At 35.0% G+C, this 17,263-nt stretch overlaps 1 protein-coding gene across 1 annotated transcript; it reads left to right on the forward strand.

The window, feature by feature from the left end:
- The first annotated feature begins 1,483 nt into the window (after nt 1-1,483).
- On the forward strand, nt 1,484-2,156 carry LOC133307232 (uncharacterized). The gene has a single exon (XM_061507710.1). The coding sequence runs from the start codon at nt 1,547-1,549 to the stop codon at nt 1,877-1,879; it is 333 nt and encodes a 110-aa protein (XP_061363694.1). The 5' UTR covers nt 1,484-1,546; the 3' UTR covers nt 1,880-2,156.
- The last annotated feature ends 15,107 nt before the right edge of the window (nt 2,157-17,263 follow it).

The raw sequence follows: 17,263 nt of genomic DNA on the forward strand, positions 1-17,263 counted from the left end.
GATTTGATAAAAATAATTTAATATTTTTAACATTATATATATATATACTAAAATACACTTAAAAAGCCGACCAAAATAAAATAAAATACACATAAAAATATATTTTTACGAAAAAGTATGATCTCAATTTTTTAAAGAGTGCTTAAAATGTGAATGAAAAAAATATATATTTTATTTTAATTTAAGATCAGAATTATATTTGATAAAATTATCTTATTTTCTATATTTTGTAGGAGAATCAACTGATTCAGAACATGAATTTAAATTTTTTCTTTTAACTTCTTTAATTCAGAATATAAAAATAGAAAAAACATTTCTCTAAAAGAATAATTTCTATAAGACTAGAATAATTGCAATGTATATTTTTATATGATTGGAGAATAATCCCTCTCTAAATAGAGAATCAAACAAGCATCAAACATAATTCCTTGTTAAAGAAATGGTGAAGCAAATAATCGTTTAATACTTGAAGGGATTTTGTTAAGCTTGTGAGATGAAGTTGTGTACTAGGAAACATGTTCACATGAATCAGGATATTAAAAATAAAGAGAGTAGATTATTTAGTGTGAACCGGGACCATTTTTTAAGTAATTCTTTAGTATAAATAGAAGGATAAAATTAAAAAACAAATAATAATAAAGATAAAAAAAAAAAAATTAATGATTTGAGAAAAAGTATCAAAAGATTTGGTAGTCCTGAATCATATTAAATATTTATCAGAGGAGACATCATCGTCATAACTCATCATTAAGTATGGGAAGGTGGTTCACAATTAGCCACGGACAGTGCACTCCGAATCACCACCAAAACGGGGAGCAGTGAATAGTGAATTAATGCTACATCATTCCCGGTAAATAATACCACGCCTACCTGTCGCTGTCTGGTGTATCGGTGGGACTCGGTTCCAACGTGCCTAAAAAGGACACAACCACGCATTTTTTGTCTTCTTAAAATATGTTTCTACCACAGGACGAAAATTCAGAATATAGAAAAAAAAAAGGAAACGGTGGAAGCAAGGCAAAATGCAAAGTAGAAAAAATACAAGAGACACGTGGTGTTTTATAGATGGAGTTAAGAAATTTGGCGGTTGCGTAATATAACAAGGTGGATTTGGTTCAATTCCCCTTGTTTTCGAAGTAAAAAGGGAATAAATCTTGTACAGAAAATTCAGTGTATTTATCCGATTATATTGTGACATATAAACAAAAATTATCAAGTAATCAATTTTTTTAAATAATATAAATTTTTTTATCCATATATCATAAAATGAATGAACAAATTCAATGCGCATTAAAGATTCATTCGTAAAAAGGAGCAAAGAAGATAAGCACGATGTGGTAATCAATTCCCTGATATTTCAGAAATTCGATAAAAAAAAAAAGAGTGGGACCCATTTTCGTAATTTCAGATATTGAGACTCGCATAATTAAAACCCCTGAACATTCCCAAGAATACACACGAAATAAAACTACATCCTCATCCACATCTAGAACCCTACCACTTTCTCTTTTTCTCGATCTCTGTTTCTTTTTCTTCTTCTTCTTCTATGGCTATTTCTGATATAGTGGTGAGCAACTTTACCACGATCTACGTGGCAGTAATCGCGTGTATAAAGGCATATGGAGTTGCGTGTGGGCGAAGCTTTAGCGGTGGGTTTATGCTGATTGTGTCCACCACCGTGGTGGTGGTAATTCTGGTGGCAACGTTGACGTGGGACGTGTCTCGTAAGGCCATGTATGCATTCGCCGGCGATCATTATCAGCTGCATACCCAGGAGATGTGCAAGGGTGGCATCTGCTGGCACGGCGTGGCGGTGCGGTCGCCGGCGTCACAGGTCCGATTCAGACTTCCACGACATGTTCCTTATGCCACTTTGTAAACAAGTTATGTTATTCTATAACACTAATGGGTAGAGACACACAGGGAAGAAGGGAAAAAAAAAAAATTAAAAAAGAGAGAGACAGAGAGGGTTTAGTTAATTTCTTTGTCACTCATTTTCCACTTGTTAGGTACATTTTTTTTTCCTTCGGTTGTATCTGTTTTGTTTTGTTTTTTATTTTATTTTATTTTGTTAGCTAGGTTAATTAACCTTTACCAACTTTAAAAAGGGAACCGGTCAATATACATATGCTTTATAATATATGTTTATCATGTATAGAGGAGGATTTATGTGAATAAATAATGCATTATTATTTGAATAATGTAAAGAACATGTACTGTAGTTTTTGTTTGATCTTTGAATTTCCAGGCTTGGGCTTCTCTTTGTAGAGAGGGAAGGATGTTCCTAACACTGAAACGTGAAGGATGTGAGAAGAGCAAAAGCTATTTGTTTTATATTGAAAGTTAACGCCTCCGCGCTGGTGCTGCTCATTGCTACATCCTGAGTTATTTTATTTTATTTTATTTTATTCTTTATTTGTCTAAAAACACAACATTCCATTTAGATTGACATAGTGTAACATTTATACTGTATGTTGAAAAAAAATTATACTATAAAAAACCTTTTTTAAACTCATTTTTCATCTTATACAGTATAAATCGTTTCTTTAACTCTCCTAAATAAATTAGCCACTCAAAATCAAATTAATTCAAGAATCAAATCAGGAAGAGGTATTTAGATGCTTGTCATTTAAAAAAAATAATAATAAAATTCATGAGTCAATAGTCTAATTTAGATATGCCTAATTAATTAAGCAATTTAAGCATAATTTGGAAATCATATTCACTTGTATGAAAAGAAAAAGTTGAAATCAATAATCTCTCACTTGGAAAATTTGTTTTACGAGTGTTTTACTCAATTTTTATTTGTTTGATTTTTTTTTTAAATTTTTTTACATATCTATATAACACTATTCAGGATCAATATAAAAGAAAGAAATTGAATCACTCAAAATGAAGTACTTTCTAAAACAGAAACGGTATTTTGAATTTTAATTTTTTTTCATCCTTTTAAAATGTTCATTTTTTTAATAAGGAAAATTTTCATTCTTTTTTTATTTTATTTTTGATGGATATTAAACGGTCTAGTAGATTAATCTATTGATTCATTCGTGTCTTGCTCTAATAGGTTGACGGGTAAGGATTACTTCATGAGTAAAGCCATGCTTGAGATTACATTTTAATTTAAAAGTATTGGTTTATATGTTCGTCATTATTAATTTATTTGTAAGTACAGGATTTTCCTCATTAATGTGAGAGTTGAGTTTTCTGTTTATTTTTGTTCTTCTCACATGTGTAATCCCTACCATCGAAGCAAGGCTCAAGAGGTAAATTTTGGGTCTCTAATGATATTTTTTGGAATATCATTTAGCTTAATAATTTCTTTAACATATGTCTATGCCAATGTTTTCGTATTGAAATTTGCCTTAACCGGCAGAAAGTGAACAGTCTTCATCAAACGATTTATAATTATTGTAAATAGTAATTATGTAGTCATTTATTAGTAATTATGTAGTCATTTATTTGTATTTATTTAGTCCGTTACTTGTATATTGGGTCAAGCCCATTAGGTCAAAATTAAGTCAAGAAGTCTCTATAAATAGAGACCCCTATGTACAGATTCAAATACAAATCAATAATATTTCATAACCTTTTTTTAAGTTGGTATCAGAGCTCTCGATCCTGAGGGACCTGCTTCCGCGCCTATTGTCTTTTTTTTTACAAAACCCTAATTTCTTTGCCTCTTGCCGCCATCAGCCGCCACCGGAATTTTTTTTTCGAAGACCTTTTGGACCAAGGGGACCACTGTTGACCTTCTTTTTTTTTCGTTCTATCATTCCACGCAACGTTCCTCCGCGACAAACGACCCAAACACCTCCGACTGCCTTCAACCAGTTCTGTCTTCATCGTTTAGAACCCTTTCCGGTGACTTTTCAACCGCAACCACCCACAGACAGATGCGCGCTCACCAGACGACCACATCGGAAAAATTTCAGCCGGAGAAGCCTTGCCACGCGCTCTCACGCACCGCCTCTTTGTCCGAGAGTGAAGCCCACGCGCAGCTGCTTTCTCCAGCGCGTGGAGGCGCGTCCGACGGTGTTTCTGGACCGGACCACCACCATTCTTCTCGTCTCCTTGTTCTCTTTCTGGATCTGTGTTGTTTTCTTAGATCGGACATCGTTTGGTATTTTTTTTGAATTTTTTGGCTTCTTAGAGTCTTTTTTCGTTGACTGCTTTTTGTGCAGTATGGCCTCTTCTCAAAGGAGTTCCTTTACAAAGTTTTATGATGGTGCATCTTCTAAACCTAAGAGAGATGATCAATGGTGTTCTTATTGTTAAAGAACAGGTCATATCAAGGATTTATGCTTTCGCTTCCATGGAAAGCAAACTATCTTAGAAAAGATGGCAAGGATGCGTGGTCAAGCGCATTTTACTTCCTTTGGAATAACTCCTGCACCTAATGAGACCCAACCTGCATTTCGTCTAGATGAGTTAGAACGGCTCCGAACCATCCTTGATTATCTGAGTAAGCCATCTGATACTAGTGCTTTGGCTTTGACTGGTATGAGTCCCAAAACTCATTCTTTCCTTTTCTTCATGTAATGATTTTAAACATTCCTGGGTTGTTGATTCTGGTGCTACTGATCATATGGCTTGTTGTGCTGACTCCTTTGCTTCTTATCATCCTACCATTGGAACTCATACTATAGCCATAGCTGATGGCTCACATACATCAGTTGCGGGTTCTGGTGACATAAACTTACAGCAGTCCTTACATCTTAAAGATGCTCTTCATGTTCCTAAACTCTCCACGAATCTTCTTTCTATTCATAAAATTACAAAAGATCTGAATTGTACTGTAACCTTCTTCCCTACTCATTGTGTTTTTCAGGATCTCGCCACGGGGAAGACGATTGGTAGTGCTAAAGAGCAAGGTGGGTTGTACTATCTGGTGTCACAATCTCCCCGCAAATAAAATAACAGATCACATCTTGATGTCTCATGGTCAATCAACTGCTGATTCTTTGATTTGGCTTCATCATAAGCGCTTGGGACACCCTCCATTTGGTTTACTCAAGTCTTTATTTCCGTCATTGTTTTTATCTAAGCCTGTTGAGTCTTTTCATTGTGATGTTTGTGAGTTTGCTAAGCATCATCGTGTGTCTTTTCCTTCTAGTAGTACTAAGAGTGTTGAACCTTTTGATCTTATTCATTCTGATGTTTGGGGTCCTTCTAAAGTCCCTCATGCTTCTGGAAATAGATGATTTGTTTCTTTTATTGATGATTGCACTCGTGTAACTTGGGTTTACTTAATGCATGAAAAGTGATGTTTGTGAGTTTGCTAAGCATCATCGTGTGTCTTTTCCTTCTAGTAGTACTAAGAGTGTTGAACCTTTTGATCTTATTCATTCTGATGTTTGGGGTCCTTCTAAAGTCCCTCATGCTTCTGGAAATAGATGGTTTGTTTCTTTTATTGATGATTGCACTCGTGTAACTTGGGTTTACTTAATGCATGAAAAGTCTGAGGTACCATATCTGTTCTTTCAATTTTATAAAATGGTTGAGACCCAATTTGGTAGAAAAATCAAGAGACTAAGAACAGATAATGGTACTGAATATGTTAATCACAGTTTTTCCCAATTTATACGAAATCAAGGTATGATTCATGAACTTATTTGTGTAGACACCCCTCAACAAAATGGGGTTGCTGAAAGAAAAAATCGTCATCTTCTTGAAGTTGCTCGTGCCTTACTGTTTCAAACACATGTACCCAAATGCTATTGGGGAGATGCCATTCTTACTGCAGCGTTCTTGATCAACCGTCTACCCACTCGAGTTCTCGATCATGTAAGTCCTATTCACTCCATGACTTCTTTTTTTCCTTCTGTTCAACTTTGCAAAGTCTTCCTCCTCGAGTGTTTGGGTGTGTTGTCTTTGTTCATATTCATAAACAGCATCGCAGTAAGTTGGATCCTAGGGCTCTTAAATGTGTCTTCCTTGGATATGCTCCTGATAAGAAGGGCTACAAGTGTTATCACCCTGGTAGTCGGAAATTTTTTGTTTCTATGGATGTTACATTTCAGGAATCTGAGTCCTTTTTCCAAGGTCCTCATCTTCAGGGGGAGAATAATTCACTAAAAGACTCATCACCTTCCTTCTTTGAATTTGAATCTTCAGTGTCTACTCCTTCACCTGAGTCAGTGTCTCTTTCTCTTGTTCATGTTCCCAATGTGTCTATGTCTGATCCTCCTGTGACTGATCCTCCTATGACTGATACACAACCCACATTGCCTCAGCAGCAACCTCAATCGTCTGAACCACTGGTAAGTCCTGAATCTCATATTTCTGATCATGATACTTCTGATGACTTACCCATTACTACTGATTCTGATGATTTACCCATTGCTCTTAGAAAAGGAAAAGATCATGTCCCAAGAAATCTTGTTTCTCTTGTACTCAATACCCTATCTCCCATTTTGTTTCCTCTGCTAATCTGTCTGTGCAGCACAAAAGCTTTGTTTCAGCACTAGACTCTATTGCAATCCCAAAATCAGTACATGAAGCCTTGAAAAATGGGAATTGGGCTCAAGCCATGCAAGAGGAGATGAATGCATTGGAGAAAAATAAAACATGGGAGGTTATTGATAGACCTACTGGAAAGAAAGCAGTAGGGTGCAGATGGGTTTATGCCCTGAAATATAATTCTGATGGAACTCTTGAGAGATACAAAGCTCGATTAGTTGCCAAAGGTTACTCTCAAACCTATGGCATTGATTATGAAGAAACATTTACTCCAGTTGCAAAGATGACGGTGAGAGTTTTGTTATCCCTTGCTGCCCATTACAATTGGGATATAAACCAATTTGATGTGAAGAATGCTTTCCTCAATGGTGAGTTAGAAGAAGAAGTCAACATGGAAATTCCGTCTGGTTTTGATTCTGTGAAAGGAGAAAATAAAGTTTGTAAATTAAAAAAAGGCCTTGTATGGATTGAAGCAGTCACCTCGTGCCTGGTTTGGAAAGTTTACTAAGGTTATGATAACCTTAGGATATAAACAAAGTCAAGGAGATCACACTCTTTTTTTCAAGCAAAGCTTACTGTGCTCCTTGTATATGTTGATGATATTATTATCACAGGTGATGATTTTGTGGAGAGACAGATTCTGCAAACACGACTTGCCTCTGAGTTTGAAGTCAAAGACCTTGGGAAACTGAGATATTTCCTAGGGATAGAAGTAGCTCATTCGAGCAAAGGAATCTTTATTAGCCAGAGGAAATATGTTCTTGATCTTCTCAAAGAAGCAGGAAAGCTCGGGTGTAAACCCTCTAATACTCTTATTGAGCAGAATCACGAGATGTGCTATGAAGAGAGAATCCTCCAGTTGATAAAGGACAATATCAACGGCTAGTTGGGAAATTGATATATTTAGCCCATACTAGACCAGACTTAGCTTATGGTGTTAGTGTTGTCAGTCAGTTTATGCACGATCCAAAGGAGAAACATATGCAGGCAGTAGAGAGAATTCTTCAGTATCTGAAAGGTACTTCTGGTAAAGGGTTGTTATTCCGACGTGATGGCAATCTATCTTTAGAAGTCTACACAGATGCTGATTATGCTGGATCCGTGACTGACCGTCGTTCTACCACTGGTTATTGCATGTTTCTTTGTGGTAACTTGTTGACATGGAGAAGTAAGAAACAAGATGTGGTCGCCAGATCAAGTGCAGAAGCTAAATTCGAGCTATGGCTCAAGGCATTTGTGAGTTACTGTGGCTGAAAATTGTACTTGATGATCTAAAAATAAAATGTGAGGGACCTATGAAGCTGCTATGTGATAATAAGTCCGCTATTTGTATAGCTCATAATCCAGTTCAACATGATCGGACTAAACATATTGAGGTCGACCGCCATTTCATCAAAGAGAAACTTGATAGCGGGTTGATTACCACTCCATACATTCCCACTGGGCGTCAATTAGCTGATCTATTGACAAAGGGGCTTCCTTCAGATAGATTTCAAGAACTTGCTAGCAAGCTAGGAATGATAATATCTATTTCTCAGCTTGAGGGGAAGTGTTGTAAATAGTAATTATGTAGTCATTTATTAGTAATTATGTAGTCATTTATTTGTATTTATTTAGTCCGTTACTTGTATATTGGGCCAAGCCCATTAGGTCAAAATTAGGTCAAGAAGTCTCTATAAATAGAGACCTCTATGTACAGATTCAAATACAAATCAATAATATTTCGTAACCCTTTTTCAAGTATAATTCCCATATGGAATCATACCTTATAGAAGACCGGGGAAAACTCATCACATAGTTCATAGAGATATTATCCCACTTCCATTTAGGGATTTCTAATGGTTGAAGTAGGCCAGATGACTTTTGGTTAACACTTAGCAACAAATCACTAGTGTCTTTCTTCATGTCTAGCCACTAGGAATTTACTTTTATATCCTGATACATTTTTGTAGCTCTTGGTAGCAAGTCTTCCTGGTCATCCTATATCACATCCTATTTCTAAGTTCTTTTTCCTTCTCTGATACCATAAGGTGTAATGTCCTGTGTGCACTTGGTTAGATACCTTTTATCGTATAAAGCACAATGATCACTATTGGGTACTTAATTCATGATACTCTATAAAGAATAAGAATAAAAGAAGTTTTTTTTTTTTTTTTTTTGGGAAAACTTTAAAAATTTCTCTATAAGTTTCCTCTAGAATCACTTACCTTTTCCTTAAATTTTTGAATCATTTACAGTTTTACTTAAATTCTTTTATCACTTACTCATTTGTCTTATTTTTCATCTAAAAAATAAAGTTGACGGAGTTAATTTTTTTGAAAAATACCTTAACTACCCTTAAAATAAAACTGAAAAAAATAACATAGAAGAACCCTTGATGTCCCATGGCTGAGACTTGCGTCACCTTGTCTTCATCTGATGCACCGTAGCCTTCTTCTTTATCACTGTAGAGGAAGAGAGAACGCAAAGCACTACACAACTCCGAAATAGGAGGAAGACAAAAATTTGTAAGCGTTATTGTGTTGGATTTTGTATATTTGGGTGTGTATTTCTCTTTGTCTGAAGCTTGTGGTTTTATAATTTTTGTCTTTTGTGTTTATGTTTTGACGACCCTTTTTCTTTTTTTCCCTTCACACGCCAACTCTCGCACAACATAACCCACCTTTTATGGTGAACTGGATCATTTTCGTGTTCTTTTTCGTGGTCAATGCTTATTTTGGATTTTGAATATCTTTTGTTTGTGTTGAATCAGTGATTATCTCCAAGTTAGAATTTTTTGAGGTTACTCTTGTTAAATTATTAATTTTTGGTATATTTCATGTCACTTTTTTCTATGATTTTTTCTTGGTGCCCTTTGATGGATATGACGTCATTTCAAATTTTTTATCTTGAGTTTGTTTTACTCATGTGAAGGTCAGGTTTATTATTTTCCTTTTGTTTTTTTCCATATGGCTCATTTATATAGTTCTTTTTGTTGCTCTTCTGACATGAGATCAGAAGAGGATATTTTATATTGTTGAGTCTGTGGTTTGAGTAGAAAAATGAAGGTGAGGATTGAATGGTTAGACCTAATAAGGGTTTGGATATTTTTTGGTTGTTTCAAGACTGAACTTTTGATAGCTGGATGTTGGTTCCAACTAGAATTGTTAAATGGTTACACCTATGGGTTTGGATATTGTGGTGTTCGCGGTGTAATTTAGATAGCGAAGTACAAATTTTATAACCGTTAATTGAGAAATATATATTGCTTGGTATGCAGGTTGCAATGGATGACTATGATGTAGGTCTTCCATCATCACCTATTTATGGATGTAGGGGTTTTGTTGATGGCATTCAACTCCCATCATCCCCTATATCTCATTCATTTTTTACATGTTGGTTATATTTTGTGTTTAATTTTTTTTCTTTGTTGATACATAGTTTGATGGCATGGATAATGATGGTGCTGAGTTTGAAGATGTTGATGGAGCTGAGTTTTAAGATGGTGGAAAGGATTGGTGTCCAGATGATGATGGGTTTGACTTTAGAGATGATATATTCTATTGAGAGGCATTGGTTGAGGACAAAATGAATGAAATTATAAATGAAGACACCGATTGGGGTAAGATTGAATTGGCACATGGAATGAAGTTTGGTGATGTATAAAAAGTTCGAAATGCATTGAAGGAGTGGTCTATTTCTCTTGGGTTTGAATATACATGTGTGAAAATGAAAGAAGCAGAGTAAAAGAAATTTGTAAAGCTTTCAAAGAGTGTTCATTCTTAGTACATGCATTGGTGGTTGGTGGAGAGAACACTTTTCAAATTAAAACATAGAAACCCATCCACACATGTCTTAGACAAGCTACAAACAACCTCATTACTTCCAAGTACTTATCAAAAAAATTATTGGAGGATTTCGTATCCAATCCGAAGGAAGAAATGAATGGGTTGAAAAATAGAGTAAGTAAAAGTGTTGGATATGATGTAGGGATTCAATGGCTGAGCAAGGAAGAAAGCAAAGAAGACCATATTTGGGAATTATGCTCGGCAATTTGAAGTCAGACGTGCATATTCTGAAATTATTCTAAATACAAATCCGGGAAACTTCGTTAAGCTACATACTAAACCAAAACCTCCAATGATGATTGATGGGTTTGTGAAAGAATTGCTCCCTAGATTTCAAAAATTGTATGTGAGTTTTCTTGCAATGATTGCCGGTTTCACAACCTATTATAGGCCAGAAATTGGTCTTGATGGTTGTTTTTTAAAGACTTACTTTGGAAGGCATATTAATTCTAAGTGCTATAGCATACGATGGAAATAATTGCATGTTCTGAATTGCTCTATACCTGTTTGTCATTGAAGCTGAAAATAGGGACATTTGAGAAATTCCTTTTAGATTAAGCCTTAAGAGCGACGAATTATAAAAGTTTACGATTCGTACAAGCCTGTGTCTAGATCATACAAGAATTGGTGTTCTACCCCTGTCTAGATCGAGATCCTAATATGTCTATTGTGATCCCTAACCCTCTTTATCCTTATATAATTGGCCAGATCATATAAGAATTTAACCATGCAAATCAAGGTAAACACAAATAATTTGAGACAGTTTATTAATGAAAAGAATTAACCAAAACAATGATTTGGATCCATATTCCTAACTACTGAAGAAATTAACCAGACATATCTGGCTTAAACAAAACAAGGAAAAAAATTAAAATAGATGAAGTAAGTAGAAGAATAATGGTTGATCGCCACTGCAAAGCTTTGATCTTCCTTTAATCTTCGTATTGAGCTCTGAAAAATTGGATTCTCCTCTAGTCTCCGCGTTATCTCTTTCAGAATATGTCAGCCTCCTTTTGTGTTTCCAAGAGTGGCTTATTAATAGTGATGGAACTATATCTTTTAATTTTTCGTAAGATCTTCAATAGAATCTTCAACCATGTCTTTAATCAAATCCTTAAAATCTTCCCTTTTATATTTAAAGGAAACTTTTACTTAAAAATATTTAAGAGAATATTCAATAAGATCTTCAATCAATTATATGATTCAGAAATACAAAACAAATCTACTTGAGCTCTCTAATTTATCTTTTTATTGAGCTAAAAATTACTGCAAAATATAAGAATTTTTATGAGAACATTTGTGAGAATAAAATAATAATTTAATTATAATTCTTATATCTTCTAATTATTTTGAAATCAATTTCATACTCATATTAACCCTTAATACATAATAAATTGGAGACATATCAATAACACACGATGGAAATAATTGCATGTTCCCAATTGCTCTTTAGTTGTCATTGAAGCAAGGACAGTTGGAGTTGGTTTTTAACTTCACTTTTGCATGCATTAGATGACATTGATCCTACGAACTTAGTCTTTATATTGGATAAGCAAAATATTAGTTGATTATAAATTATAATGTTTTTAGTTGCTATTTTTGCTGTTTTAGTTTCTATTTTTGTTGTTTTTACTTTTTTTGGCTATTGTTTTGCTGTTTTACTGGTTCCACATGTTATTTTGGTGAATTTTTTTATTTTTTATGGGGACTACTTCTATCAATTGCTAATCTTTTTTCTCACATCGAGCATAGGTATTGTCTAAACAACTTACTCGACAACTATAAGAAGCAGTTCAAGGGAAAATTATACATAGACCTATTAAGGCAAGCTGCATATGCAACAATTGAAAATGTTCTTGAGACCGTTATGAAGAAACTGCAGGATGTTGATAGTGAGAAAGCTAATGATTATTGAAAGCGTCTAAACCCAAACAAATTGTCTCGGTCTCATTTTAGTTTCAAGGCAAAAAGTGATTTATTGGTTAACAATGTTAGTGAATCTCTCAATTCACATATTGTACAAGTAAGGGAATTGCCTATAATTTCATTGATTGATTGGATACAGAAGAAGCTAATGAAAATTTTGTTTGATAGAAAGATGAATATGGAGCAATACACTGGTCCAATTACACCAAAAATCCAAGACTTGAAAATTTTTAAAAAATGTCAAGAGATTGTGTTGTCAGTCCTTCTTCACAAAATGTAGTTGAAGTTACATGCCATAAGAAGTCACTTTCTACTGATATTGAAAAAAAAATGTTGCAGATGTAGAGTTTGGGGGTTAACAAGATTAACTTGCATCCATGGTATTGTAGCAATTTGATATTGGAGAAGGGTGCCTAAAGACTTTGTTGATATTTTGTTCTTAACAGAAACATATATGAAGGTATTTCAACTCCTATTAAACCAATTCCTAACCTTCATGAATATCTTGTCAAGAGTGAATCGACTATTGTTGCACCTGTTATAAAAAAGCTACCTGGTAAGCTTAAGATCTTAAGGTGAAGACAAGCTAATGAACCTCAAAACCCATACAAGAGTACAAGAATAAACAAACCTATCAGATGTGGAAATTGTCGTGCTGAAGGACGTAACGCACGAAATTGTAAGGCATCTATCATTGAAGAAGCACCAAGCCAAAGGATGGCTCGAATTTAAAATGAACAATCACAACAAATATCTCAACCTTCTATAAACAGGAAAAAGGTAATGATTTTTCCTATTTTATTTTAAATTTTATTCATGTTTTCTTAATTGAATGGTCTCTTGTATGGCTATAAAAGGAGGAAAACATATTGATGCCCTCTCAGCTTGTTGCTGCTATCCAGAATTATTTTTAGGTTAATATGCATGAATGGAGATTTTTTTAAGCTTGTTGCTGCTGTCCAAATTTTTGGAAACCCATTTTTTGGCACAAAAAGGGAGATTTTGGCTTCCTTTTTCTCATCATAGAATGTCCAACAATTGTTTTTCATGTTGGGAGAATTCAAGCTTATATAGTAGTTTTTATGGGTGCAAGAGACATGTTATCTCTTAGTTAATTTGATGATGTGATACACACCTTACAAGTTTTTCCATGGAAGTTTGATGATGGAATGAAATTTTTTGAGTACCATCAGATGCAAAGATCCTTATGCCTGGAATTATAGTATATATGTTATCTACTGGATAATAGTTAATGAAATGAATTTTTTTTAGTGAAAACAAATTCTAACACTTTCACATGTGTAGATTGAAAATCTTTTTATAAACAATCACAATGTTAGCTTCATCTCTGTCGTTTTTTCTTTTTTTAAGGGTAATTTTGGTATTATTTAAAGAATATGGAGAACATGAATAATGTATTATATGAATTTTTTCTAACTATACGAGAGAGCTCTATATTTAATTGACCTAATGGGCTAAGCCCAAAGAAGCTTCTAGAACTAAATAATAAAACAATAATGATAATATAATATTATTTGCAACACTTTCTCTCAAGCCGGCGCATATATATCATAAGCTCCCAGCTTGTTACATATGTAATCTATTCGGGGACCTCTAAGAGCCTTGATGAAAACATCTGCAAGTTGATTATTGGAGTTGACAAATATTGTCTCGATCTTTTCTGATTGAATCTTTTCTCGAATGAAGTGTTAGTCGATTTCTATGTGTTTGGTCCTCATGAAAAATTGGATTAGAGGATATATGCAACATGGCTTGATTGTCACAAATGAGTTTCATATGCCGTTGTTCATAGAGGGTAGTTCCTTTAACAATTGTCTTAACCAGATGAGCTCACAAGTTGCATTTCCTATTGCCCAATATCCTGCCTCTGCACTTGATCTGGCTACTATAATTTACTTCTTACTTTTTCAAGAAATTAAATTTCCACCAAGGAGAACATAATGCCTAGTAGTAGAGTGTCTATCTAAAAGAGAACTTACCCAATCAGCGTCTGAATAGCCACACACCTCCGTATTCCCCTTATTTTTGTATAATAAACCTCTTCCTGGTGCTCTTTTGATGTATCGAAAGATCCTAACAACTGCATTTCAATGAGAGTCACAATGAGAGTCAAGAAATTGACTTACTATACTAACTACAAAGGAGATAGTCGGCCTTGTCATAGTAAGATAATTTAACTTTCCAACTAATTTGCGATTATGACCGGGGTCTGCCAATGGCTCCCCCTGTTCGGGTAATAGCTTAATACTGAGATCCGTAGGTGTATCAATGGGCTTACATCCCAACATACTGGTCTCCTCTAGGATATTCAGGGCATACTTTCTTTGACAAATAGAAAATTCCTACCTGGATTGTGCAACTTCGATCCCTAAGAAATAGCGAAGCTTGCCGAGATCTTACTATCTGATTGTGCCTCATTCTCCCGTGGCGTGCTCTCTCACAGAGTCTCCCGAACTAATCGACAGTCGTTTGGGTCATCCAAGTCTCTCCAAGCTTCAACAGATGGTTCCTTTTTTGTCTAATCATCAATCTTTAAACTATTAGTCTTGTTAGCAAGAAAATCACATTCGATCCTCCTTTGCTAATAGAGTAAATAAATAAAAGAGTTTATACTCCTTTTTTTATTGTTCATTCTGATATTTGGGATCCAAATCGAACTATGTCTGTTTTGGATTTTTAGTATTTTGTGACTTTTATTGATGATTTTTCTCATTGTACTTGGGTTTATTTGATGAAAAATCGTTCTGAATTATTTTCTATCCATCAGAGATTTTGTGCTGAGATTAATTCTCAATTTGATGATTCTATTCGAGTCTTGCGCAGTGATAACGTAAAAAAGTATGTGTCTCTTGAATTTTTTAATTTTTTAGAGAAACATTGGACGTTACACCAGACCACCTGCCCTCACACTCCACAGCAAAATGGTTTGGTCGAACGCACAAATAGATATATGGTTGAAACTGCATGTACCCTTCTCATTCATATGAATGTTCCACTCCATTTTTGGGCAGAAGGTATTATCACTTTTTTTATCATCAATCGTATGCCTTCTTACGTATTTAATAATGAAGTCCCACACAATGTCTTATTTCTAGGTGTGACTCCCTATCCATCGCCTCCTCGTGTATTTGGATGTACTTGCTTTATTCATGACCTCTCTCTGGGAAAAGATAAATTAACATCCAAAGTCTTCAAGTGTATCTTCCTTGGTTATACTCGCTTTTAAAAAGGGTATCGCTGCTACTCTCCTGACCTCAAGCGCTACATTATGTCTGCCGATGTCACCTCATAGACCAGCAACCCTTCTCTAGTTCCCAAACTTCTATGTCATAGATTGATCATATTCTTCCAATTTCCCTTGTTGATTTGTCTTTACCAGTTGCGGGAATTGAACTTACTACAATCCTTCCTCTGACTGACTCACCGTCTTCAACGGTTGTCTTTTCCCCTTCAGATCCTTAATCAGAGATTACTCCTATTGCCCATCGTAAAAGTATTTGATCCACTGGCAACCTCATCCACTTTATGTTTTCTTGAGTTATGACCGACTTTCTTCACAACACTTTACCTTTTTTTCTAGTTTTTCTTCTGTTTCAATTTCCTAAGACCACAGGTGAAGCACTATCTCGTCCGGGTTGGCGCCAAGCAATGATTGATGAAATGACAACACTTCACTCCAATGGTACATGGGATCTTGTGTCGGTTGTCGATTGTAGATGGGTATTCACCATCAAAGTTGATCTTGATGGTACTGTTGACTGCCTCAAAGCCCGCTTAGTGGCCAGGGGATACACTCAGATTTTTGGCCTTTACTATGGGGACACTTTCCCTCCTATTGCCAAAATGGTTTTTGTTCGTTTGGTTTTTGCTCTTGCTGCCATTCATCATTGGCCCCTTCTTCAACTTGATTTGAAAAATGCCTTCTTACATGGTGATTTACAGGAATAAGTATACATGGAGCAACCCACTAGGATTCCTTATTCATGGGGAGCATTCTGGAATGGTATGTAAGTTTCTTAAATTCTTATATGGTCTGAAGCAATCTCTTTGGGCTTGGTTTAGTCACTTCGGTTTCGCTGTTCCAGCCTTCGATTTAATCCGAAGTGAAGCCGACCATTCTGTTTTCTATCAGCATAGTTCCTCTTATCAGTGCATCTATCTCTTGATCTTATCAACAATTTTATGAATCACATGTCAAAAAGAGTTCCAAATAGCCATGAGTTAGGAGTTATACTCCATAGTATAAGCAGTAAGTCCCTGGCTAAATGAAGTATTGAGCAACACCTCTTAGAAGACATCCTATGGTGAGAAATAACGGCCCATAGAGGTGTAGAAGTAAGGAGCTCAAGAGATAAGCTTTGCACCATGAAGTTATGCCAAATATAGCAGAGACTTTTGTGTTTTTTTTTCTGTTTTATATAAAAAAAAATAACTTCTTATGCAGGAGAATAACCGAATTGTTAAGAGGGAAAGCCCTCAAGAACCCTATGGTTTATTGAGGTTTACTCTTCCTTTTTGGGTCTGCTATTGCAGGTACTCAAGAAGAAAAAAGAAAGGCAATAGTCCATGTCATTGATAAAGAATGATGGGTGGAGTCTAATTAAATTTAGATGTTTATTTTTGTTGTTAGACTTTTGTTGGAGTGTAATGTGATAACATCAGTGTAATGGGGTTTCCTTAGTGACTGGTGTAATTACTCTTATGTGTTTTGGTATTATGACAGCCTAATGAACATGGACGAGAGATTTGCCTTGTTTAATAAGAACAATAATTTTGTGGCTCCTTTTTGGATAAATACGTGTGAATGTGAATATGTTCGATCCTAGTATATATGGTTGAATCTTATTTACTCATAATTGAAAATGAAATCCTATACGAGGCTTTAAGTTAATATGAAGAAGAAGAAAAAAAGAGGATGGAGAGGTTCAGCCAAGTGCAGTTCCACGAGATATATACTATTTTATTATATTATTTTACAGAATTATGTAATCAAGTGAGGAGATGGGAGCTTTAGATTTATTTAGATG

Source organism: Gastrolobium bilobum, unplaced genomic scaffold (genome assembly GCF_033153095.1).
Source record: "Gastrolobium bilobum isolate Gb01-03AN ecotype WA unplaced genomic scaffold, APGP_CSIRO_Gbil_v1 utg5330, whole genome shotgun sequence".
NCBI classification, from domain to species: domain Eukaryota; kingdom Viridiplantae; phylum Streptophyta; class Magnoliopsida; order Fabales; family Fabaceae; genus Gastrolobium; species Gastrolobium bilobum.

Bases quoted from the DNA above. Each gene is read 5' to 3' on its own strand.
- LOC133307232 (XM_061507710.1), top strand. From the start codon at position 1,547: ATGGCTATTTCTGATATAGTGGTGAGCAACTTTACCACGATCTACGTG.